This window comes from Saimiri boliviensis, chromosome 7, assembly GCF_048565385.1.
Source record: "Saimiri boliviensis isolate mSaiBol1 chromosome 7, mSaiBol1.pri, whole genome shotgun sequence".
NCBI lineage: Eukaryota > Metazoa > Chordata > Mammalia > Primates > Cebidae > Saimiri > Saimiri boliviensis.
Window position 1 is genome coordinate 28,253,809 of NC_133455.1, and position 27,482 is coordinate 28,281,290.

A 27,482-nucleotide genomic window follows, 5' to 3' on the forward strand; every position below is an offset into this window, starting at 1 on the left:
ACCATGTTGGCCAGGCTTGTCTCAAACAACTGACCTCAGGTGATCTGCCTGCCTTGGGCTCCCAAAGTGTTGGAATTACAGGTGTGAGCCACTGTGGCCAACCTGGTTTAATTAAGGGAAAACGGTTCATGTGCCCAATGGAACTTTGTAAGCTCTTTCCTTATGTAGTGTATAAAAGGTCATATATTTTATTTATTCATGACCTAAGAGTAGAAAAAAAAATAAAAGGTCATATAACCATATCTGCAGAGGACAACAATGAAATATCTGGTATTAGTGAGCTCTTATTATATGCCAGCTCCTGTGCTAACTGCTTTCCAGGTATATCTCATACCAAGTCCATGGAGTAAGCACTATTCTGCTTTACAGAGGTAGAATTAAAGCTTAGAACAGTTGAGTAACTTTCCTGAGGACACACAGCTCTACATATAGTAGAATAAGTCACATTCCAGAACATTCCTTTTACCTGCACAGGGTAACTGTCAGAGTTTATAAAACCAATAAAAACAATAGTAGTAGCAAAAACCTAATAGCTTTCTCATATACCTTGTAAGAATGATCTGCTAAGGTCTTGGTCTTAGCACCAATACATAATATTTTTGGTGCTTAATATTTAAAGTGTTTAAATATTATTTTAAAAAATATTATTTACAGATCCAATGCTTTTCCATGTAGCTAGCTGGTAAACGATAGATGATGTCTGGGGGTATAAACCAGCCACTTAGGTAGGGCCAAACTCATAGAGTAGAATTACTTTGGTAAATTCACTTTATAGGATGTAGTCATTGTAATTACTGAAGATTAAAAGGACTGAAAAATAACAGGAGCTCCTTGGGCTGGAGCAGAAAAGTATACAATGAACCTGGAACATCTTGTGGTGCCAGAAAGTAAAGAAAACAAGTGCTAAAAAGGAAAAAAAAAAAAATGGGGATGTGACAAAAGGATAGAGAGTGACATACTGGCCAGATCTGGAAAAATTAGAGCCATACAACAAATAATGACAGTAGCAGATTATATATAACCCATGGAATAAAATAAGAATCCATTAGTCTATACATGAGTAACAAGGCAGGCCAGGTCTCTGCTGTGATGGAATTTGCATAAATTCGGATATCAGTAAGGGAAGTGAAGAAAATCAAACAGTATAATGTGATGACTGATGATTCCTGAGGGCCATATTTTACAATATGGTCAGGAAAGACTTCTCTGAGGAGGTGATGTGTAAGCTGGAAACTGACTAATAAATGTGATTCAGCCATATCAGAATCTGAGAAAAGACGAATCCAGGTTACTATTGTATTTAATAAATGTAACAATGTTAAATATTTATAACATTCTAGACAGGTCTACTTTAACAGCTGGACTTGGGGTAGCAATACAAATGGAGACCTATATAACATATGTCGACATAGTTTAAAATTATACAACGAACCTACACACTTGAAAAAATTTCTCTCTTTCTACCTTGACAAATATATTCTTAGGAAGACAAGAAAGTCCAAGATCAGATTTAGAATTTTTGAACTTCTTGGGTTCTGTTTTGGAACATGGTATTGTGGAGAGAGCCGTCCCCTGGTCTGAGGCCTGCCCCAGTTCCTCTCCCACCCTTGGCAATATGTACTGCACTTTGAAAGACCTCACACATGTACCAGGCCCCACGTCCAAGCTCCGTCTACACCTCCAACAAACACCCAGTCCTTGGCACTCTTGGGTTTTGGTTGGCATCTAATGGTGGCATGATCTGCCTTCAGGAACACTAACACTTGATACTTTTGTCTCAGGTATCTGGAGCATATGGTCTAAGATTTACATTTGTTCCTGTATCCCAGTGTTTTCTTATATAATGGTGACATTTGGTGTCAGCTGAATGTTGATTTCAGCACTTGACCATTTGGCATCCAGCTGCAATGTGTGTCAGGTGTATCTCTAGCTTTTAAGAAGAAAAAATAAAAAACTTTTATGTAGTCTTACTGCAATTTTGAGAATTAGTGAAACTGTAAGCTTGCGTTTCATCTTTTTCTAGTTGCATTATCTTATAAGAACTGGAAGATTACCTAGGTAGATAGAATGCAATCCAAGAGGCTTTTTGGCAGGAGAAGAGAATGAAGAGGTCTTGTGAAACCAAAGTGGCAACATTTGAAGAAGAAATTATTTGGAATGGGAGTTAAAAGGTGGCTTTAGTTTCATTTGTTGGAAAATGAACTTTGCTCTGATAAATATAGTTAAGCATACAAGAATTTAAGCAACTTGATAACTTTGCCAGGAAAAGTGAAGTTTTGGCCAGCTTGCCTCAAAGAAAATATTTCAAAAGCATTGTTCTTGAGCATTATCCAGAATTTGTTTAAATTCAAATCATAGATTTAAAATCCCAGTCTGTTTTGAAATAGACCATGCTGTAGGGAATCTAGTTAAAAAACAATATGCTACGATTGAAATTTGCTGTTTAATTTGATCATGTACTACCATTAAACCTGAATGAAAGTGAATTTAATTTTTTTTCAGCATTCGTTTATTTGTTGTGGTGTCTATATTTTACACTAGGTATCTTTCTCAAATGTCTGGTTATATATATCTGTCCATATTTAACTGGAGGAGTCTCCAGAGTTGATTAGAAGCTCAGCCCATGGGAGAAGCTTGCCTTCTATGGTCTCTACTCTACTCTACTGCAGGGTGATCTAATTGAGCCTTTCTTTGGAGAGGTGGGGGTAGAGCTGCCAGCTTCCATAGGTTGAGAACTGTGCTACTGATAAGAAGATAGATCGGTCAAGGAAATAAGAAAATGAAGCATTGACACTATTTGGGATAGGAATATCCCAGGCAGTGCTAAAGGCCAGAGGCAGAACTGTTGTTGATACGTTAGATCAGTAGTTCTCAAAGTGCACCCTTCTCATCAACTTGTTAGAAATACAAATTCTCAATCTCACTCCAAAACTACTAAATCAGAAGCTACAGTGGTGTGGCTCAGCAATCTGAATTTTAATGCACTCTTCAGATGATTCTGATATCTATTGAGGTTTGAAAGCCACTGTGTTAGATAAAGAGCATGGAGGCCAGTAGGGCTGGGACCAATGAGCGAGGGGGTACAAATTTTAGGGGATGGGCCAGAGGCCAGATTGTATATGATTTGCCTACTTTGTGAGATAAGAAACCAATGGAAGGTTTTAAACAGAGGAGTTCGTATGATCTGATAGATATTTTTAAACAGATTATTTTGACTACCGTGTTAAGACATGGGTATAGGGGGCCAAGGACTGAAGCAGGGAGACCAACTGGGTGTCTGTTGCAATAATAGAGATGATATTCAAGATGGTAACAGCAGATGCGATGAGAGGTAGCTGGAGTCTAGAATTAAGTTTCAGAGAGAATCCACAGAATTCGTTGATGGATTAACTGAAATTAAACACTAGGAGCCATCACTAAAAATTCTTTCTGGATCTGAGAAGGGTAAAAGCAAACAAATTGGTAGATGGGAAAGTAGCAACTTGTGGCGCCAAGTTATGATAATATGGTATATTCTAGTTTACGGTGGTTTTTTTCTTTTTTTTTTTTTTTTAAAGACAAGGTTTTTCGATGTTGGTCAGGCTGGTCTCAAACCCCTGACCTCAGGTGATCTGCCCACCTCAGGCCTCCCAAAGTGCTGGGATTACAGGCATGAGCCACCACGCCAGGCCAGTTTACAGTGTTTTAATTGCTTAGAGAACCAGATCTTAATTAAATTTGGTGGGTAGAGAACTACAGTTCTTACAGATTGCTAGAGAAGTGTTTTTGGATGTACTCCAATTCTGATACTCTATGGGCTGATAAGAAACTCTAGGTTAATGACTTCTTGATGGCAAAATCCCCAAAGGCTCATCTCCTCTGGTCTCTTCACTGATTATTTTCTACTTGAAAATTTTATAGCCCTTGGCTTTGAGATCCCACTGTCTTCTCATTCTCCCACATCTTTCACTGCTGCTTGTTAGTGTACATTTTTCATTTGTTTTTCTTTGCTCATCCTCTAAATCTGAGGTTTTCTTGAAATTTTAGTACCTTGCTCTGCATGTTCTTCCTCAGTAATTTCATGTAGTCCAGCACTGCTTTCACGTTGCTATTTATAGATCCATATCTCCAGACTTTCCCGACCTTGAGAGCTGAATTTTCGGTGCCTGTTGGATACCACTCAATACATTCTAAACTAAACTTAATTAGTTTCTCTTATTTCCAGCCATATTATTTTTCTGTATTTCCTATCAGTTTATTAACATAACCAATCACCTTGTCCCTCTTCACTCTCTATCCAGTTACTGTCCAGTATATCAGTTCTGCCTATGAAATTCCTCTTCCATTTTCCTTATACCCCACCTGTCACCACCTTAAATTATTTGTCTGTTGTCTATAATTGGGACTACCGAATCAGATTTCTAACTGTACTCAGTGGTTCCAGGGAGAAGGGTGAATGAGTTTAATTTTTTTTTCCTGCCCCTCCTCTTTCCCCGAGTATAATTATTTTTTAACTTAAAGCAATCACTATTTGAAAGCTGTTTTTTTAAATTTATGTGCAAAACCAATAATGCTTTTAAGCATTTTACAGTTTATTATGTAGTATTTGTTTTTACTTATAAAACTACAAGAAAAAATAATTATAGCTGTAGAAGACCAATCAATGGTTACTTTAATCTTTTTTGCTCCATTCAAGGGTCCTTTCTAATTTTTATGATTATCTGAAGGAGAATCAGGATAAATGCGCTTATAAGATTATAAGGAAGGCCTTTGGTAAGTATAAAGTTAAAGAATTTAAAACATAAGATACCATAAGATACAGTCTACTCATTCAATCTGTGGAAGGTCAGTTGTTTTTAAAGCTTATTATTCTATAAAGCTAAAGACTAAATGTTCACAGATAAAAAGATATTTTAATAAAATAGGTTTCCAGCCTGAGCAATGTGGTGAAATCTCATATCTACAAAAAATAAAAGAGTTAGCTAGGCATTGTGGTATGCGCCGGTATTCGCAGCTACTTGAGAGGCTTGAGGCAGGAGGATTGCTTGAGCTTGGGAGGAGGAGGTTGCAGTGACAGAATGAGACCCTGTCATCAATCAATCAATCAATCAATCAGTCAATAGGTTTCCTATTTTTACAAGGGAATTAACAAGTGATATATCCAAATCAACTTTTATCTTGCCATCTTACTTGAGTCAGAACTTGTTTCTAAAGGTATGATGATTAACTTGAATAATTTTTTCCTGGATTTTAATCTTTTCAATAGTATATATAAAATTATAGTAGATATTATTATAGATATATAATAGTAGTATATAATTGGAAAATGAACCAAGTACCGTGATTCTAAACATTGCTGAATTTTTCTATTGTTTGCGGTTTAAAATTTTCTGCTTCTGGATGTTAGGTATAAAGGAGTCAAAAATGGTGTCCAATGCCCTAAAGAGAGTATTTTTTAAAAAAAGTTTGTAAAACTACTTCCCAGGAGTAAATCACTTAGCATAATTTGTCTCTAGACAAAACTGATTTCTATTGCCTCAAACCTCTTCTGAGAACACTTGATTATTTAAATTATTTAGTAACACCCTACCTTTCTCATTTATTAGTGCAAAAACATTTTTTGAGGCCAGCTGGGCGAGGTGGCTCATGCCTGTAATCCCAGTACTTTGGAAGGCCAAGGTGGGCAGATCACAAGGACAGGAGTGTGAGATCAGCCTGGCTAATATGGTGAAACCCCATCTCTACTAAAAATAGAAAAATTAGCCAGGTGTGGTGGTGGGTGCCTGTAGTCCCAGCTACTCGGGAGGCTGAGGCAGGAGAATTGCTTGAACTGGGGAGGGGTGGAGGTTGGCCTGAGCCAAGATAGCGCCACTGTACTCCAGCCTGGGTAACAGAGCGAGACTCCATCTCAAAAAAAAAAAAAAAAAAAAAAAAAAATTTTTTTTTTAGCCATTACTATACGTCAAGCACTGCTGTATGTGCCAGGAGATCAGTAATAAACAAAACAGAAAATATTCCTGCCTTCATTGAGCTTACAGTCCAGTGGTGGGATATGAGAGATATGAAGAAGTTGGCAAAATCTCTTCCCCTAATAATTTTAAGTTAGATTTCCAATTCCAATTGTCAAAGTACTAAAATAAAGTCAAATTAAAGCCCAGATAATGATATTAATAACTATGGCACAATTTAGATGTAGTTACAATTTCAGTATTATTTCCCAAATTTGGCATAATTCTACATGTTCTTCTTGTACAAACTGATTGTTAGATACAAATGGGATTGTGTATTCCTGTTCTTCATTTTAAAGTATCTTTCTTAAGTTAGAAATATCAATCCCTAGCCATAGCTTTGTGGAGCAGAACTACTTATGTGTAATCAAAAACTGTTATAGTCAACTAGGTTTTTAATCGATTAGGTTTTCCTCCCCATCTTTTTTTTTTTTTTTTTTTTTGCAGCTTTATTGACATACAATAAACTGTGCAGTTTTAAAGTCTACAATTTACTGAGTTTAGATATATAATATATACCTGTAAAAACTACCACCATGATCAAGAAAATGAACATGTATGTCATCTCTGTATATTCAGATGATATTTGTGTGTGTATTTTTGTGTACAATGTTTTATTATAGAATATTTCAAACGTGAAATTGTATAACAGTCTTTCTAATTAGTGGCAGAATGAAATGGTTGGCTGGGTGAAGCCTCCAGAGATTAACAATTATAAAATCTAGAAAACTATTTGAAGGCAATGGAAAGTGATCAGAAGCTGGTAGAAAGTAGGGTTTACCTTTAAAAGACCATACTATAATGAGTAAGAATTGCAAAGTTTGTGATGTTTTTGCCCAAGGGAATTCCCCTATCCCTGGATCTCATATGGCAGAAAACTGATAGTCTTATTAGCTCAAAGAGGAGTTCAGACCTGGCAGACTGGCTGGAAATTAAGGGAGGAAATTCTAGAAGTGCAGCAAAAGGACACCCAAAATCTGAGTATAAGATCTGCTCAAATATTTGGCTAAGAACATGCATATGTGTAGGAATAACCTGAATGAGTCTGGCAACAACAACAACAACAAAAAAAACACAAAAAAAGTAGACAGAGCCGGGCGCGGTGGCTCAAGCTTGTAATCCCAGCACTTTGGGAGGCCGAGGCGGGTGGATCATGAGGTCGAGAGATCGAGACCGTCCTGGTCAACATGGTGAAACCCCATCTCTACTAAAAATACAAAAAATTAGCTGGGCATGGTGGCACGTGCCTGTAATCCCAGCTACTCAGGAGGCTGAGGCAGGAGAATTGCCTGAACCCAGGAGGCGGAGGTTGTGGTGAGCCGAGATCGCGCCATTGCACTCCAGCCTGGGTAACAAGAGCGAAACTCCGTCTCAAAAAAAAAAAAAAAGAAAAAAAAAGTAGACAGAAATGTGAGAGGGGCCTACATTTGAAAAACAAATATACTGGTTAAGATTTCTGTGTTTCTTGACTGAGTGTCTTCTGTGACCTATACATATAGTGGCAGAAAGTTGAAGTTTTAGTGGCTTGGATTATCAGATTACAGAACTGGGAGCTGACAGAGCAGATGGAAACTTACAAGGAAATCTCAGAAGCAAGAGAATTGCATAGAGAGTGAGCCCTGAAATCTGAGCATAAATTATGCCCAATTCTTTGGTTGTGTAATTTAAACAAACTACACAACCAAAGAATTGGGCATTAAACTACACAACCAAAGAATTGAGCACAATTTATGGTACAGAAGAGATCTCAAAGGGTTATACAAAAAGGCATTTATTGGTAACTGAAAGAACCAAGCAGAGAAATGAGCAGCTTCACTCTATGGGAGAGACAAAAGTATATAGGTTGGGTTTGGGCAAGTTCACTGCCTATTAGAAGGAAAGCCCAATCATCACAAAAGCATAACAGTACCCAGAGTCACTACAACATATCGTCTACACTGTCTGGTTTCTACTCCAACATCACTAGATGTGGAAAGAAACTGAAAAGTGTGATTGATATTCAAGAAAAGTATGATTAATATTCAGTTAATGAAAAATGACTCTAATTGGACCCAGATATTGGATTTAATAAAGCCTTCAAAGCCATTAGTATGAATATATTCAAAAAACTAAAGGAAAATATGTTCAAATAATTAAACAAATATGTTTTAATGAGTGATCAGATAGGGAGCCTTAAAAGAGAACTAGTAACTATAAAAAAGAATTAAATAGAAATTCTTTAGTGAAGAGTACCATTTTGCTTTCCCACCATCAGGTCAACTAATCTAATTAACAGTAGGCCTAGCAAAGGCCTTTATACCAGCAGTGTGAGTGAGAGTTCCTGTTGCTCTACATCATCACTAGCATTTGGTGTTGTCAGTGTTCTGGATTTGGGGCAACATTTCTCTTTAGTTTGCTTTTAAATCCTTCCGAAAATCTTTGTTTTATAAAATAAGTTATTTATAAATATATTCTACATTTTATTATTTTATGCCATACATTGTTTTAATTTGTATTTATTGTTTTAGACTAAGAAGAGTAAAGATTCAGAGACTTCTAGATTAGGAAGGGACTTAGAGAATGTGATTGTGGTCATTTATGAAACAAATGTAATTTGTTAGTACCACCCTAGAGATCACGAAAAAAAGAAACTGATGAATTGAAAAGTGTTGCTGGGTGCAGTGGCTCACTCCTGTAATCCAGGCACTTTGGGAGGCCAATCACTTGAGGCCAGGAGTTCAAGACCAGCCTGGTCAACATGGTGAAACCCTGTCTCTCCTAAAAATACACAAATTAGCTGGGCATGATGGTGGGCACCTGTAATCACAGTTACTCGGGAGGCTGAGGCAGGAGAATTACTTGAACCTAGGAGGTGGAGGTTGCAGTGAGCTGAGACTGCGTTACTGCATTCCAGCCTGGGTAACAGAGCAAGACTCTGTCTCAAAAAAGAAAAAAAAAGAGAGAAAGATAGAAAAAGAAAAGTGTCACTCTGGGTTTGGTCAGAAAAACAGAGCCACGGTATGTATTGCACCAGTAGGGAATTTAATAGAGAAATTTGGGGTTACCTGACACAGGAGAAGTTAGAGAAATGAAGATCTGTGGTAGGAAACTCAGAGAAACCGCCTGAAGCCCTGGAGCAGGAAAGAAAGCCATGCGTGCATAACAGCTAGGAAGTCTGGACACCTGCCATGTCTGATCAGCTTCCAAAACTAATTGCCTCTGCTTCACTGGCGACTTGCAAATCTTAGGCAAGTTCTTCTCACTAGCAGACAGTCACCTGAAGCTATAGGGGAGGGGATTTTGGGGAATGTAGTCTAAGCCTTAGAAGGGAATGGTAGTGATAGTGCCAAGTTAACATGGCACAGTTGCAAACCCAATTCATAGCACTCATTCATTCTGTAATTCCTACCTTTCTTGATCTTTTCCTGGACCCGAATGTATGTGTCTCCATTGGTTATTAAGCAACCCTGGAGTCTTGATGTCTTACACTTTTTCATGGAATAATTTTAGATTGTTTCCTATAGATATCGATGTCTTTCTAAGACTTTAAGACTAATTTTACTCATTCCTGTTTCTTGAACTCTAAACCTGAGGTAGGTTCACTTTATAAACATTGCTTGTACCATCTTACTCACTTGAGCAAAACCCCAGGTTATTAGAACTACAAACATGAATTTCACCAATGATTTAGATTCCCAGGCTTAGTAAAGAAATATGTAAATAAAGATTACATCAATAATTATTCTGAAATACTGAGAAATCTCAATATTTGCATTTGCTAGATGCTTTGAGACTAAAGTCCACAGTGAGATTACAGAATAGAATCTGTTTTCCAGATTGATAGAGGAAATGTTTATATAGCACTTAACCAGCCTGTCTAAAGCCAGTGACCTAAACTCTAGTCTGTACCTCGTTAAAACTAGTCATAAATAACAACCTTTACTTACCTTCCTCTTTATCCATTCACCTATATATCATTTGAAAGTCTTTCATGACAAAGCAGATGATGAGTAATTGAAATGCAACTCAATATAGTATTTTTACTAAATCATTGTTCATTGCTTTCCAAATGACTATATTAGACAAACTTGGCAGATTTGGATATACACTTTTTGAATCCTAAGTGGTTGAGAAATATGAATTAGCTTACAGAGCAATCGAGTATGTGAGTGATAACATTATTTTGGAGAGTATTCTTCTATTTAGTAGAAAGATGTGTAAAATTTAATGGTTGAGGTACGTGATCAGAATTTACTTGTAAACTGAATGAATTTTATTGCTAACAGTTTTAGTCATGACTCAAATATAAATTGCATACACGTGAATGATTTGTTTATATCTTGTTTTTTGGGTCAGTAATTCTACATTAGTTTTATAATGTGGAATTAACTGCTAGTGGATCAAAATTATGTAATTACTTACACTGGACCTCAAGACACAAAATTTGGCATGCTAAGATGATACCTGATGATGCTAGTTGTAAGATAATATCAGTGAGTAGGTGGGTAATACTAATGAGTCCACTAGTTCTTGCAAGACAGATAAGTAAAAAAAAATTTTTTTTCTAAACTTATTAGGCAAGCCTAGTGTTAGCTGAAAGCCTGGTAGTGAATTCAGAATTATTTTCACAGTGCAATGTGAACTCACTGGACTTACTAAAGAATTATTTTGGGCTTTAAGATTTCATATGCTGTTTAAACACAGCAGACAGCATGTAGATTTTCTTCAGTGATACATGAAAATATCCACTTTAACAGGTAAATATTGGGAAGATGGATTCACCCATTGAAAAGTGGAACTTAATAATTGGCAACTTGGCTTTAAAGCAGGTAAGTGGTACACATATTTGTTTACAGATCTTGGGTGTAGAGATTTGGAGTGTTATCTATAAGATTGGTGTACATTTTAGTACTGTGAATCTACCCTTTAACTGCTTTTGGAAATACCAGAACAATAATTTAGTACCTTGGAAGACTGATGGAATAAATGGATACTCATGACTTCTGAAAGCTATTCTTTGTTTAGAAACTAATTTTTAAAATTGTGAAAAATACATAATATATAAAATATGGAAAAAAATGTGCAAAATATTTTCTATCATAAGTGTGTGATAGAGCCAGAATTTGCATTAATGTGTCTGTTTAGTAAATATGTAACACTTCATTAAGTGCTGTTTTTTTACTTTGAGATTTAAAGATAAGCTGAGCTCTTTCTGTGTATTATGGTCAGATATTTGTTTGTTTTCCTTAATTTGTTACTAGTATTAATAGAAACAATACAGTAGTTTATCAATTAAATATACACTGAACTATGAACTGTGGATTGTGTATAATCTACAGCTCTTTCTACTCTTGGGTGAGTAACTTTCTCTTTTCTCTTCACCCTCTCCTATCCCTAAAACTGAAGACTGCGACTACCCCAGTAATATCTAGCTAGTGTGAACTTAGGAAATGCACAGTAATTTTGACATTAGCTCAGCTATGACATAATGTTGAGAACATGGCTGCAGGAACAGAATTTTATGTAATGTAATTCAAGGACAAAGAAATAAAGCACATTTTTTGAATGTGAGTATAGTTGCTTGTAAGATCACAGATGTGGAAATAAAATCTGAGATCTGACCTCAGCTTTAACATTAAACAGTTTATATAACCTTTGTTAATCTATTTAACTTTTCTGGGCTTCACTTTTCTCTTTTATTTATTTTTTTCTTTGAAATAAATTTTAATTTTTTTTCTCTTTTTGCTTTTTGAGGCAGGGTCTTGCTCTGTTGCCCAGGTTGGAGTGCAGTAGTGCAATCAGGGCTCACTGCAGACTTGACCTCCTGAGCTCAAGTGATCCTCCCATCTTAGCCCCCTGAGTAGCTGGGACTACAGTTATGTGCCACCATGCCTGGTTAACTTTTGTACTTTTTGTAGAGATGGGGTTTTGCCATGTTGTCCAGGCTGGTCTTTTCTTTCAATTTTTAATTTTTGTGGGTACATAGTAGGTATATATATTTATGGGGTACATGCAATGTTTTGATACAGGCTGCAATGCATAACAATCACATCATCTAAAATGGTATATCCATCCCCCCAGCATTTATCCTTTGTGTTACAAACAATCCAGTTATACTCTTTTATTTTTAAATGTACCATTAAATTATTATTGACTAAAGTCACCCTGTTGTGCTATCAAATACTAGGTCTTATTTATTCTATTTTTTTGTACCCATTAACCATCCCTACCTCTCCCACACCCTCCTACTTACTTCCCCTTCTCAGACTCTGGCAACCATCCTTCCGCTCTCTATCTCCATGAGTTCAATTGTTTTGATCTTTAGATCCCACAAATAAGTGAGAACATCCTATGTTTGTCTTTCTGCTTGGCTTATTTCACTTAGCATAATGACCTCCAGGTCCACCTACATTGTTGCAAATGACAGGATGTCATTCTTTTTTATGGTTGAATAGTGCCCCATTGTGTATAAGCACCACATTTTCTTTATCCATTGATCTGTTGATGGACACTTAGTTGCTTCCAGATCTTGGCCATTGTGAACAGTGCTGCAACAAACACGGAAGTGCAGGTATTTCCTTGACATACTGATTTCCTTTATTTGGGATTATATACTCAGCAGTAGGATTGTTGGATCATATGGTAGCTCTACTTCTAGTGTTTTAGGGAACCTCCCAAACTGTTCTCCATAGTGCTTGTGCTATTTACATTCCCACTAACAGTGTATGAGGGTTCCCTTTTCTCCACATCTTCACCAGCATTTGTTATTGCCTGTCCTTCAGATAAAAACCATTTTAACGCGGGGTGGGGGGGGGGGCGGTGAGATGATATCTCTTTGTAGTTTTGATTTGCATTTCTCTGACCATCTGTGTTGTTGAACAGCTTTTCATATACCTGTTTGCCATTTGTATGCTTTCTGTTGAGAAATGTATATTGAAATCTTTTGCCCATTTTAAAATCAGATTATTAGATTTTTTTTCTATAGATTTGTTTGAGCTCCTTATATATTCTGGTTATGAATCCTTTGTTAGATGTGTAGTTTGCAAATATTTTCTCCCGTTCTATGGGTTGTCTCTTCACTTTGTTGATTGTTTCTTTGCTGTGCAGAAGGTTTTAAACTTGATATGATCCAATTTGTCCATTTTTGCTTTGGTTGCCTGTGCTTATGGGATATGACTCTATACGTTTTTGCCCAGACCAATGTCCTGGAGAGTGTCTCTGATGTTTTTGGATAGTAGTTTTATAGTTTGAGGTCTTAGATTCAAGTCTTTAATCCATTTTGATTTGATTTTTGTATGTGGTAGGAGATAGGGGTCTTGTTTCTTCTGCATATGGATACCCAGTTTTCTTAGTGCCACTTATTAAAAAGAGTGTCTTTTCATCAAAGTATGTTCTTGGCACTTTTGGCAAAAATGAGTTCACTGTAGGTACGTGGATTTGTTTCTTGGTTCTCCATTCTCTTCCATTGGTCTGTGTCTGTTTTTATGCCAGTACTGTGTTTTGGTTACTGTAACTCTGTAGTATAATTTGAAGCCAGGTAATGTGATTCTTCCAGATTTGTTCTTTTTGCTTAGGATAATTTTGACTATTCTGAGTCTTTTGTGGTTCCACATAATGTTAAGATTTTTTTTGTTCTATTTCTGTGAAAAAATTCATTGGCATTTTGATAGGGATTACATTGAATCTGTAGATTGCTTTGGGTAGTATGGACATTTTAGCAATATTGATTCTTCTAATCCTGAACATATTTATACTTTTTGATGTCCTTTTCAATTTCTTGCATCAGTTTTATCGTTTTTTTGTTTGTTTGTTTGTTTTTAGTTTTTTCTTTTTTTTTTTTTTTCTTTTTTTGACACAAGGTCTTGCTCTGTCACCCAGGCTGCCAGGCTGGAGTGCAGTGGCGCAATCTCAGCTCACCACAGCTTCCACCTCCCAGGTTCAAGCAGTTCTCCCACCTCAGCTGGGGTTACCAGGGTGTGCCACCATGTCTGGCTAGTTTTTGTATTTTTAGTGGAGACGGGGTTTCACCATGTTGGCCAGGTTGGTCTCGAACTCCTGACCTCAGGTGATCCACCTGCCTCAGCCTCCCAAAATGTTGGGATTACAGGTGTGAGCCATTGCACCTGGTCTGTTTTATAGTTTTTATTGTAGATATCTTTCACGTCTTTGGTTATTTCTAGGTATCTTATTTTCCTTGTAGCTATTGTAAATGGTATTACTTTCTTAATTTCTTTTTCAGATTATTCACTGTTGGCATATAGAAATGCTACTGATTCTTGTGTGTTGATTTTGTATCTTGCAATTTTACTGAATTTATTATCAGTCTACTAGTTTTTTGGTGGAGTCTTTAGTTTCTTCCAAGTATAAGATTATATCATCTGCAAATAAGGATAATTTGACTTCTTTCTTTCCAATATAGGTGCCCTTTGTTTCTTTCTCTTTTATGCTTGCTTTAGGTAGAACTTCTAGTACTATGTTAAATAACAGTGGTGAAAGTCACTTTCCTCTTTAAATATCATCATTGCGTTAGAGATGTCTAACATCTTTTTCAGCTTGAAATTGTAGGAGTCTATGCAGGGGTAATAATAAAAATATTTAACAACCAGTAGGGTACTATAAATAATATATAAAATTTGAAAATATATTCCATTTATTTTTAAATACCCTAAACTCTTACAAAGTAATATAAGTTGTAGTGTAAATTATTTCTCAAATTATTCTAACAATTTTCATCTCAACTTTTCATTTTTCCTCCCATTCTTAGTCTTTACTTTTCCCTTATCATCCTCTCTCCCTGCAACTGTCAGTCAAGATGGGAGTCAGACAAGGGATTCATTGACTCTAGTTGCCATAACCTGAAGCCTGTGTCTTTATGTGCCCTACCTCACCAAGGATGTATGAATATGAAGAACAGGGAACCCCAACCAGGTCCCTCAGGACACATCTGGTACCAGCCAGTGGGGCAGCAATTTGTTGAAGCCCAGTCACAAGTAGACAAAAGTGAGAAGAAAAGACGATGGGGCAGTGGGGGTAGTGGTTGCGGGAGAGAATATTTTCTTCCTGAGGCTTCTTCTGCTAACAGTTGTGAAGGAGCAGATGATGAGTGTGAGCAGGGGAGCAGGATGGGTTGGCACAAGTTTCCTTTGCCTGGAGACTGGCCATGGAGGGTAGAAAGAGAGAAGAGTAAAAAGCACAGAGGAGGCCCACACTCCCACTTGCTCAGGGATGTGCTCTTCTCACTATTAACTGGAGTCCCAGGCAGATTTCCTGTCACAGACTTTGTCACAATTGCACAGAATGGCCTCCTGGACCAATATATAAGTAGTCAAATAAACCAAAGTCTCTGGTCCCATCTGAGGAACTGTTGACTCATCGGGAGGGACGTGTCCTGTACCAACATCTCTTCAGTCCTATGGCCTCTATTAACCTTCCCATCTACTACTAGAACCCAGACATCACTTTCTCTTGGGTACAGTTAGTCATTTTTCAGTTAACTTCCTCATCTCAGCTTGTGTTTTTATTTTCTCAGAAATTGATAGACCTATACATGTATGCATACATATATACATACCATGATGTCTGTAGTACGCTCTCTAGCCCTGTGTTCCAATTTCAAACCAGACAAGACTTGGAATTGTAATGCTAGAATTTATATCATAAATTAATTTTACTGCTTTAAAGTATAATTACAGTATTTACTAACCAGAATGAAAAGACTGAAATGTTTTAATTGCTACAGTCATCATGGCGCTTACTGGTTTGAATCTCAGCTCAGAATCTGTGAATGACGTCTACAGGAGCTATAACACTAATACACGATCATGGGGCTGGAGGCCAGGATACCTGGACTCTTTAGTCCTGGCTCTTCTGTTGATTTACCATATGACTACCTCAGGAATTTTTTACTTGGAGCCCTTGACTCCAGCACAGGGATTGGCTTCAGAGAGTCCATGAACACCAAGAAATTCTACTTAAAATATTGAATGCCTCTGTGTTTGCCTAGAGAAAGAGAACTCCATTCTATAGAGTTTTTACCAGATTGTCAAAGGAGTCCATGACACAAACACAGCTAAGAATGAATACAATAAGTGATTCCTTTAGGGTTACTTTTAGTTCTGACATCCTATTAATCTGAATCTGAGCTGGAGATCAGTGTTCTTTCTTAGTTGTGGGTTTTTTGAGTGTTGCTTTGTGTCAGCACTGTGCAAAGCACTTTATATATTTATATAATTAATTTAAATCACAAAGTTAGAGGTTATCATTGTTGGCTTACTAATGAGGAATTGAAATTTTCATAGCACTAATCACAATTGTGATTATTTGTGAGGTTATTTTCAAATGTCTGTCTCTCCCACTGACCAAGAGCTCTGTGAGGGCAGAGAATAAATCTGTGTTGACCATTGCTGTAGCCCAACACAAAACACAGCATATTATACATAGTAGAATCTAAATAAATACTCATTGAATGAATGAATTTAAATAATCTGCTGCAAAATTAAGTGCTAGAACCAGGAGTCAAACTCCTCGTTTGATTATAAACTCCAGTCTCTTGCCAACACTACCTCTAGAGTCAGACTTCACATGTGTGGATTGGGTACTTCTCAGTCTGAAGGTGGCATTTTCTTAGGTGATCTATGAATTAAACCATCAGCATCACTTGGGGTGCTTGTTAAAAACAGGTTCCTGGACTCCATTCCATACCTGTTGTCACCAGATCATCCGGGCAGTTTGAGAACCCACCATTTAAGGGAATATTAAAACTAATATATTGTAACTACTCTAAAAGGTAATGTAGCTCATTTATGCAATACTTTTTTTCTGACTTTGTAGTAATGTTTACCTAATTAAAATTTTAAAGTGTGTTTTTAAAGTGAATAATTCAGTTGGATTTATAAAAAAATTTTTAGGTTCAGGCAACAGTAGTTGGTTTTCTAGCAGCTGTGGCAGCAATTATATTGGGCTGGATTCCAGAAGGAAAATATTACCTTGATCATTCCATACTTTTGTGCTCTAGCAGTGTGGCAACTGCCTTCATTGCATCTCTTCTGCAGGGTAAGTGAATTTATAAATGTCTACTCGATAGCCTTTTTTATTTACATGGTTTATTTCTTAAGATGATGACTATTTTTATTTAAATGATACTTGTTTGTTATGAAAACAACAGAAAAAACCTATCTACAAACTTTTTAAATGCCCTAATTATTCCAGATGCATTTATATTTTATTATTTTTAAATTTAGTGTAGAACAGCCTTTTCTGAAGTTGTCTCCTGGCCTTAGATATTCCATTTAGTTCCCCAAAAAGATCAGGAACAGCAGCACTTAGACATTCATTTGTTCCTATAAGTCAAATTGATTGAGAAACTCCTTTCTGGACATCATGCAGGGAATTTACTGGCTTGTCATTTGAGTAACAAGTGTTCAGGAATTCTGGGTTTCAAAAGCCATCTTCTGTTAAAATTTTGTTGTTTCAGATTTCAAGAAAAATTTCTTCCCTGTTTCTGTGGCAATGCAAATATAACTCTATGCTTAAGACAGCATATTGTTGGCTGTAGAATTTTAAAGAGGCAGAAGGTTTAAAAAATTAACTACTTTAGAACTTTTATTTGTGTTATTTTTCTTTATATTTATTAATGTGAACTTTACACTAGAGAAGTAGCTTATTGTGGAATCATAATCATTAAGACATTGGTTTTTTTTAAATTTTATAATTGCCATTTTCTTGCCCTTATATCACCAGCAACGTTTTAAATGGATTATTATCACATTAGGTGATCATACAATGCAGCCAACTTTTTGGCTAGGTTCTGGGAATTTAGGGGAATCTTATTAAAATTATGGCTTGACTTCCAAAATATTTTTAAGCATTTTGTTTTAGGACTTCAACTATATCAGGGGTAGTTTCTTCTCTTTTTATAGAATTGCTACATTGAATGGAGTTAACATTGACCAAAACAGAGTGAAGTTAAGCTATTGGAAAATTAAATTTTGGGTACAAAAAAGTGTTACACCATCAGCACACTATGCTTTTAGGCTCATTTGCTGCTTTTTTCTCTCGGATTTTCTTTCATTTTAAAGCCTAACAAGTATCCGAAAGCTTTGCAAGACTTCCGAAAATTCAGAATTTTAAAATGTATTTGTCTGAAGCTTCTTACTTTGAATAATGTGTGTTCTAATTTTATGATAACTTCACCTTTATAATCACGTTAGTATATGTAAAGTAGAAACTCTTAGCCATATTTGTAGGTGAAAAAACTTAACTCAGGTAAGGTGACTTGTCCAGTCTCATCAACTTGTTACCAGCAGAATCAGAACTAAAACCCAAGTTTCTTGACTCCTAGCTCTTTCCACTGGACTATGATACATGCAAAAGTTTGTTTTCAGCTTAAAAGCTATAGGTGGTACTATGTATTGGAGAACTTCCCATATACATCTTTAAATATGCTGATTTTGGAAAAAGATTCTAAGCAATTACATCTTGTTTGAATATTGCATAATGTATTTTTAAGTTTTCTGCTATTGCTTTTTTTCTTTTTCAATGATATTATGGGAAAGGTAAGTCTAGTAATCTTAAAAGCTTCCAGAATATTAAAATGTAAGGCATTGTTTGATAAGATGAAATTTCTGCTTATTAAAATTTTGGCTTTAATAGGTAGAGTAAAAAACACTGGGCTAGAGTCACAAGCTGTATGACTTTAGGCAAGAATTTAAGCCCTACTCTACAGGACCTCAGTTTTATTATCTATAAAGTGAGTATGCTGGAACAAAAACATTTAGAGTCATTTAACTCTAAAAATGCAGTGAAATTCTGTTCTTTTTTTTTTTTTTTTTTCCTATAGCCATATTTAGGCTTTCATATTGATTTGTGGTTAGCACATTTAAAGTTTCCTCTGTACTACATCCTCTTAATGAATATCTTGGTGTGAGAAAATATACAATGTAGTGTGAATATAAACGTTAACAGTTTTATCTCATTTGTATGATTTAAGAAAATTAGGATGTAAAAGCACAAGTACACAGTTAAATTTTCATCTTCTGGTCTCCTGTAGGTTTATAGACAGGAACTTCAGGTTTAAAGAATATCTTTTACAAAGATTGTTTCTTGTGTTGTGGCCTTCAGTGTTTTAAAATTTAATTATGTCCTGCTGCTTAATACTTCAGTGCCTTTAAATAATAAAACGAATCCAGGCGTGGTGGTTCACACCTGTAATCTCAGCACTTTGGGAGGCTGAGGTGGGCGGATCACGAGGTCAAGCGATAGAGACCATCCTGGCCAACATGGTGAAACCCCATGTCTACTAAAAACACAAAAATTACCTCGGTGTAGTGGTGTGTGCCTGTAGTCCCAGCTATTTGGGAGGCTGAGGCAGGAGAGTCGCTTGAACCTGGGAGGTGGAGGTTGCAATGAGCTGAGATCAGGCTACTGCACTCCAGCCTGGCAACAGAGCATGACACTGTCTCAAATAATAATAATAATTATTATTATTATAATAAAATGAAGCAAGCATTTCTAGCTACCTTGAACAAATCTGGTTTTGTTGGTCTTCTTCACAGTTGTTGTACATATAAATATGACTCACCTTTTTTTTTAATGCTTTCATATTTTATTTGAGAGTTAAAATTAAAATCTTTGGATTCAGTACACACAAATATGTTACATCTATGATATACATGTCACTAAATTTGAAATTTTAGCTTTAACATAATTTTAGTAACTTTCAGACCTCTAAATGCAACACTGAACTTCTTAAATTTTCTATGATCCCCACTTGGAGTTTGTTGAAAGGCATTTTACCAAAGCATTAGAGTAAATGTTTTGTTTTCTTTAGTCAGCTTATCTAAGCAGTCTAACTGGAACTGATATGCTGCTTGTCTATCCTACACATTTTGGTATTTGGGGGATTGATTTTCTTTAAATCATTGCCTAAAACGTAATGAACATTCTTTCTTCTAGGAATAATAATGGTTGGGGTTATCGTTGGTTCAAAGAAGACTGGTATAAATCCGGATAATGTTGCTACACCTATTGCTGCTAGTTTTGGTGACCTTATAACTCTTGCCATATTGGCTTGGATAAGTCAGGGTTTATACTCCTGTCTTGGTAAGTTGATTTAAAACTAAATACTATGTGTTGTCTCAAGTCTCTTTAAATAAATACTGTGGCACTAATGCCATGAATCCCATGGTAGACTTCATTTGCTTTAGAACTGTTGTTGAGACTGATTTGGATAACTATCATTTGTTTTATACCTACTATGTGTTATGGTTCTCACTTTTTTTTTCTCGTTGAGTTTAAAACTCTGTAAAATAAGGATTATCATCTCAATTTTAGAGGAGAAAACCAAGGATCACAGAAGTTATATGTATTATCCAAGTTTATGCAACTACTAGTAAAAAAGTTGAACACAGGCTTATCATACTTTGTGATTTCTGTCCTTTCCTCTAAATGTATAGCAGCTAGGAGTCAACCTGCAGTGTTCTCTGCATAGAGCCATCTCAGAATATAAACTTATAAGTGGTACTAAAATTTTGCCAATGGAATGTTTTTTCCCCATCATAAACCCACACCAATAAGTAGCTTCATGGCAGTTAACAAAAAGGAAAAACATCACCATGAAAATTAGCCTGAATGCTGTGTAAAGTTGGAGTCATATATGTAATTCCTGATGAAGAGTGATAGAGTATTCACAGAATCTAATGAATTGTTTTAATGCAAATTTATGTTCTGGGTAAATGGCAAACGGTAAATAAATATGATTTGTGAGCGTTGATTAAATGCTAAAAGTTCATTTTGGTTTTTATTATTTTTAGATGCCAAATTGTAACAGAAACTAAGAGTAATACCAGAAAAAAAATGAATATATAAGCCAAGCCAGAGGCAAACATTTGTTCACATAGCCTCACATATGTTCATGCATTCTATACAGATTTATGGTATACTTTAAAATAAATCTAAAGCACGTTTTGTTTGAAGAAGGGTCTCAGATAATGTGTTCTCGAAATAAAGAGAGGGCTTTAACCAACCAATGACAGCAGTTTTCTGTGACTTTTTTAGATATCAAGGAAGCTTCATTTATTATATGAAATTGCCTTAAGTTATTTAGTGAGTGGCATAAAAACAATATTTAATAAGACATGGTGTATATGTTTAAGAAACATTTCCCTCATTTAGAAGATAAAGTTCCATCCACTTTAAATGAGGTATAAGACAATAAATGGTCAATGGCCTATAGAAGCTCTTGTTCCCAAAAGTCTTGGGTTTTTGATGTTGTTGGGCAATTTGCAAAGAATGATGTATGTCCAAGTATTTTAAGGACAACACTTAATTCCCTTCTCTCTCACTCAAAAAAAAGCACAGAAAATAAGTTATGTTATTAAAAGGATAATCTTAAATCTGCTCTAATGTACATTGTTTGGATGATAAATTGATAAGACTTTTTCCTTCTCTAAATTATTATACAATCTAGAAATAGATGCTGAAGTCAGGGATTGAAATATTAGCTTATGGCTCGTATTAGAAAATGTGACTTGATATTCTTCTTCTACTCTATTAAATTCACCCACACATTCTCAGGCAGACAGCTGGACAACTTTTAGTCCTCACACCATAGAACAAGCTGTTAACTGTATTGGGGAATAGAGACCGTCACTAATAGGCTATATCTCAAAAGAGAAAACCAGTAACATCTTGAGTTAGGCATGAGTTAGTGCCCCTTTCCCTAGTATTACTGATTAGATAAGTCTCTCCCACTTTGAGGAGGAGGAAAGAGAGAGGAAAAGAGAAGTAGAAGAGGATAAAGGATTATGTCTAAATTTAATTAAAAGGACAAATTCTGAGGTTTGCCCAGGAACACAGAGGGTGGGATAGGGATGCAGGGCTGGTAGTGGTTCTGGGATGGGTTCCCCTATATACATAACAAATACAGGTATATTATTTGCAGCTTTGGATATTTAAATTACTACTAAGTCATTTATAGCACATTTTTATTTATAACACATTGTTTATAAGCAGCTGCATGTAAATACCAGATATCTCCTCAGTTAAAGACAGTGGTAAGAAAGTAAGAAAGAGAATGCCATTGAAGAATGTTATGATAAACATGACAATTGTTATAATGTTATAGACATAAGCATTATGAGATTTCAGAAGATAAACAACTATTGAGAGAAATAATGCACACTGACCTTTACAATTTAATTACATTTACTTAATTTATTAATTTTTTGAGACAGAGTCTCTCTCTGTTGCCCAGGCTGGGGTACAGAGGCACAATTTAGGCTCACTGTAACCTCCACCTCTGAGGTTCAAGCAATTCTCCTGTTTCAGCAACCCAAGTAGCAAGGCAACCTCAGCCTCCAGGGTTCAAGTGGTTGTTGTGCCTCAGTCTTCCAAGAAGGTGGGACTACAGGTGCATGCCACCATGCCCAGCTAATTTTTTGTATATTTAGTAGAGACAGGGTTTTGCCATGTTGCGCAGATTGGTCTCAAACTCCCGAGCTTGGGCAATCTACCTGCCCCGTCCTGCCAAAGTGCTAGGATTAAAGGTGTGAGCCACTGTGCCCTGCCTAAAATTTTATATTTTAAAATTATACAGGGGATAAACTCTCCTTATAAAAGATGTAATCATAATATGTTTTTATCTAAAGCTTTGAATATTTTGAATGTTATATAGTGATGCATTAATAATTTAACTGGATCAAGAAATAAAGTAAAATGGAATGTTACTATCACAGATCGTGATTTTGAAAAATAATATTATTGGCCGGACGCTGTGGCTCATGCCTGTAATCCTAGCACTTTGGGAGGCCGAGGTGGGTGGATCACCTGAGGTCAGGAGTTCAAGACCAGCCTGGCCATCATGATGAAACCCCTATCTTAAAATTAAAAATAAATAAATAAATAAATAAATTTTTTTAAAAAGGAAAAAGAACAGTATTAAATATTGCTTAAGATTTTCTAATGCTTGTCTTCTGAATGTTGGCTCAAAGTAATTCAAGATGCATTAACTAAAGTGGTCTTTTCCATTTTTTCTGTGTCATTGATTCCCCTAAAAAGGTATTTCTTACTGTGCTACAGATCAATTCCATAGTTCATTTAAGAGTTAGAGATATTGCTGAAGTGTCTATGTTCAGATTGCAGAAGTGTCTGCTCTGTGAGCACTAGGGGGCCTCATAAGATCAGCAGTTGGATGCCTTATATTTTTATTCTGAATACAAAGCTTAGGAACAGGCACATTTAAATTTGAAGACCCCATTTATCCTGCTGAGAAGCTTCACTCTTGGAAACCAGATTTATTTTCTGAACTATATTGAAAATATTTAGCAATCTTTAGAGATAAAAAGAGGATTTTATGATAGCAGTAGGCTTTATAGAGGCCATGTATTGTATAGTGCTCAAAGAATTGGACATTAAGAAAAGTCTTATGGGCTCAATTCATCAAGAAGATGTAACAATTATAAATATATACGCACATAACATCAGAGCACCTAAATACATATATGATCAATTGTTAACATATACGAAGGGAAAAATAGCAAGACAGTAGTAGCACGGGACTTCAGTACCCCACTTTCAGCACTGGAGAGATCATCTAGACAGAAAAATCAATTAGGAAACATTGGACTTGAACTACACTTTAGACCAAATGGACCTACCAGATACACACAAAACATTTCATCCAACAGCAGCAGAATACACATTCTTTTCAAGTGCACATTGAACATTATCCAGGATAGATCATATGTTAGGCCACAAAACAAGTCTTAATGAAGAAGACTTTAAGAAGTTTGAAATCATATCAAATATCTTTTATGATCACAGTGGTATGAAACTAGGAATCAATAATAGGAAAAAAATTGGAAAATTCAAAAACATGAGAATCAAACATCATGCTCCTGAACAACCAAGAAGTCAAAGAAGAAATTCAAAGGGAAATTTAAAAAATATATTGAGATAAATCAAAATGGAAACACAACATACCAAAACCTGAAAGAGACAGCAAAAGCAGCTCTGAAAGGGAAGTTTATAGTGATAGACACCTGCATTTGGAAAGAAAAAGATCTCAACCAACCAAATGTTATACTTTAAGGAACTAGAAAAAGAAGTATAAAGTAAACTTAAGTTAGCAGAAGGAAGGAGATAATAAAGACAAGAGCAGAAATAAATCAAATAGAGAATAACTAAATAATACATTAGAAAATGATGTATAAATATATATATGCATATATGGTTATGTATAAAATAAAGATGAGTGCAGAACTAAAGAAAACTAAAGAATACATTAACAAAATTTAGTTGGCTCTTCTAACAAAAGTGACAAAGACTTAGCTAGACTAAGAAAAAGAAAGAGAAGACTGAAATAAATAAAATCAGAAATAAAAGTGGAGACATGGCAGTGGATACCTCAGAAATAAAAAAGATTCCTAGAGATGATCATGAACAATTTTAAGCCAACAAATTAGATAACCTAGAGGAAATGGATAAATTTTTAGAAACATATACCTGCCAAAACTGAGGAAGAAATTAAGCCTGAACAAACCAATAACAAATAGAGTGATTAAAGTAGTAATTAAAAGCCTACCAACAAAGAAAAGCCCAGGACCAGATGGCTTCATGACTGAATTCTACCAAACATTCAAATAATTAGTACCAATGCTTCTCTTCCAAAAACTTAGAACTAGAGGGAATACTTCAAACTCATTTATCTTTATTTTTATTTTCAGAGCTGGGGGTCTTGTTCTGTCACCCAGGCTGAAGTCCAGTGGCATGATTACAGCTCATTGCATTCTTGAACTCCTGGGCTCAAGCAGTCCTTCCATCTCAGTCTCTCAAGTATCAGGAACTACAAGTACATACAACCATGACTGGCTAATTTTTATTTATTTATTTTTAGAGACAGGGTCTCACTATATTGTCTAGGCTGGTCTCAAACTTGTGACCTCAAACAATCCTTCTGCCTCAGACTCCTGAGTTGCTGAAATTACAGGTGTGAGCCACTGCACCCAGTCCAAACTCATTTTATAAGGTCAGTATCACCTGATACCAATTTTCCAAAGATAACACAAGAAAACAAAACTAGTTAGATGTGGTGCCACATACCAGTAGTTCCAGCTACTCTGGAGGCTGAGGTGGGAGGATCACTTGAGCCTGGGAGTTGGAGTCCTGCCTGCGCAATATAGTGAGACTCCCATCTCTAAAACAAAAACAAAAACAACATAAACAACAACGACAGAAATGAAAACTGTAGGCCAATATCTCTGATAAACACAGCTGCAAAAATCTTCAATAACATACTAGCAAACCGAATTCAACAATTCATAAAGAATATTATACATCATGACCAAGTGGGATTCATCCGTGGAATGCAAGTATGGTTTAACATATACAGATCAATCAGTGTGATACAGCACAGTGTGTTAATTAAAGTACCTAGAAATAAACTTAACCAAGGATGTGAAATATTTCTACAATAAAAACTATTAAACATTAATGAAATAAATTGAGGAAGACACAAATAAATGGAAAGTTATTCCATGTTTATGGATTGGAAGAATTAGTTTCATCCATACTACTCAAAGCAGTATACAGGTTCAATGCATTTCCTATCAAAATTTTGATGGCATTCTTCACAGAAATAGAAAAAAGAGTTATAAAAATCATATGGAACCACAAAAGAGTCTGAATAGCCAAAGCAATCTTAGGAAAAACAAAGTTGGAGGCATCACACTTCCTGATTTCAAATTATGTCACATAGCTATAGTAATCAAAGCAGTTATAGTACTGGCATGAGAACAGACAATGGAATATGATAGAGAACCCAGAAGCAAACCCAAACATATACATTTTTAACAAGGGCACCAGGAAGACACAATTGGGACAGAATAGTATCTTCAGTAAATGGTGTTGGGAAAACTGGATATCCATATGCAGAAGAATGAAACTGGACCTTTATCTTACACATATACAAAAATCAACTAAAAATAGATTAAAGACCTAAACATAAGACCTGAAGCCACGTAACTCCTAGTAGAAAACATAGGAGAAAAGCTCCTTGATGTTGGCTTTGGCAATTATTTTTTTGGACATCACATCAAAAACTCAGGCAATAAAAGCAAAAATAAGTGAGACTACACCAAATTAAAAAATTTCTGCACAGCAAAATCCACAAAATGAAAAGGAAATGGCATCCCATGGATTGGGAGATGATATTTGTGAACCATATATTTGATAAGGAGTTAATGTCCAAAATATATAAGGCGCCCACACAGCTCAATATAAAAAAAAAAAAAACACATAATCCAGTTAAAAACTGTGCAAAGGACCTGAGTAGACATCTCCCCCAAGAGCACATAAAAATGACGACCAAGTGTATGAAAATGTACTCAGTCACTAATCAAAGAAAAGCAAACCAAAACTGCAATGAGATATCACCTCACATCTGTTAGAATGGCTGTGATCAATAAGATGAAAGATAATGAGTGTTGGCAAGGATGTGCAGAAAAGGGAAGGAATCCTTGTACACTGTTGGTAGAAACGTAGATTGGTGCAATTTTAATGGAAAACTGTGTGGAGGTTCCTCAAAAAAATAAAAATAGAACTACTACATGACTCAGCATTCTCCCTTTTGGGTATATATCCAAAAGGAATGAAATCACCCCCTCACAGAGATATTTGCACTCTCATGTTCATTGCAGCATTATTCACAATAGCCAAGATATGGAAACAACCTAAATGTTCCTGATGGATGAGTAAATAACAAAATTATAGTATATATACAATGCAATATTATTCAGTCTTAAAAAAGGAGAATCTGCTTTTTGCAACAACATGAATGAACCTGGAAGACATTATGTCAAGTGAAATAAGCCAGACACAGAAGTAAAAATACTGCATAATCTCATTTATATAGAGAATCTTTAAAAAGATGTCAGATATGTAGAAACAGAGTAGAATGGTAGTTATGGAGGATGAGGGTTAGGGGTGGAGGTTAGGCAGGAAATGGGGAGATGTAGATCAAAGGGTACAAAGTTGTAGTTATGTAGGATGAATAAATCCAGAGATCCAATGACTGTACAGCATGAGGACTATAGTAATATTGTATTATAACTAGAATTTTGCCAAGACAGACTTAGATGCAATCACCACAAAAAAGTGGAAAGGGGATAAATATGAGACAATAGATGTTAAATCACTTGACTGTAGTAACGATTTAACTATATCACTAACTATATAACTGTGTGTGTGTGTGTGTGTGTGTATATATATATATATATATATATATATATATATATATATATATGTCTATCAAAACATCAAGTTGGATACCTTAAGTATGTATAAAAAAAAAAAGTCTTATTCAACTACTCAGAATTCTGGGTATTCTGAAATAACTGAATAGCCCCTCATGTCCAGTTAGCTTTCATACATGTACTAAGGTTCTCTGTATCCATTCGCTGTGTTGCCCAGGCTGGAGTGCAGTGGCACAGTCTTGGCTCTGCAATCTCTGCGTTCCAGGCT

The 27,482-nt window shown here is 35.8% G+C and overlaps 1 protein-coding gene across 6 annotated transcripts in view; it reads left to right on the forward strand.

The window, feature by feature from the left end:
* Positions 1 to 27,482, forward strand: part of SLC41A2 (solute carrier family 41 member 2) — a 152,566-nt gene that overhangs the window by 46,523 nt on the left and 78,561 nt on the right. For all 6 annotated transcript variants that reach the window (XM_039472029.2, XM_039472028.2, XM_039472025.2 and 3 more), the window contains exons 4-6: positions 10,724 to 10,795; positions 16,874 to 17,018; positions 19,920 to 20,066. In XM_039472029.2, coding sequence (XP_039327963.1) covers positions 10,724 to 10,795; positions 16,874 to 17,018; positions 19,920 to 20,066 — 364 coding nt within the window. The remainder of the gene's footprint in view (positions 1 to 10,723; positions 10,796 to 16,873; positions 17,019 to 19,919; positions 20,067 to 27,482) is intronic.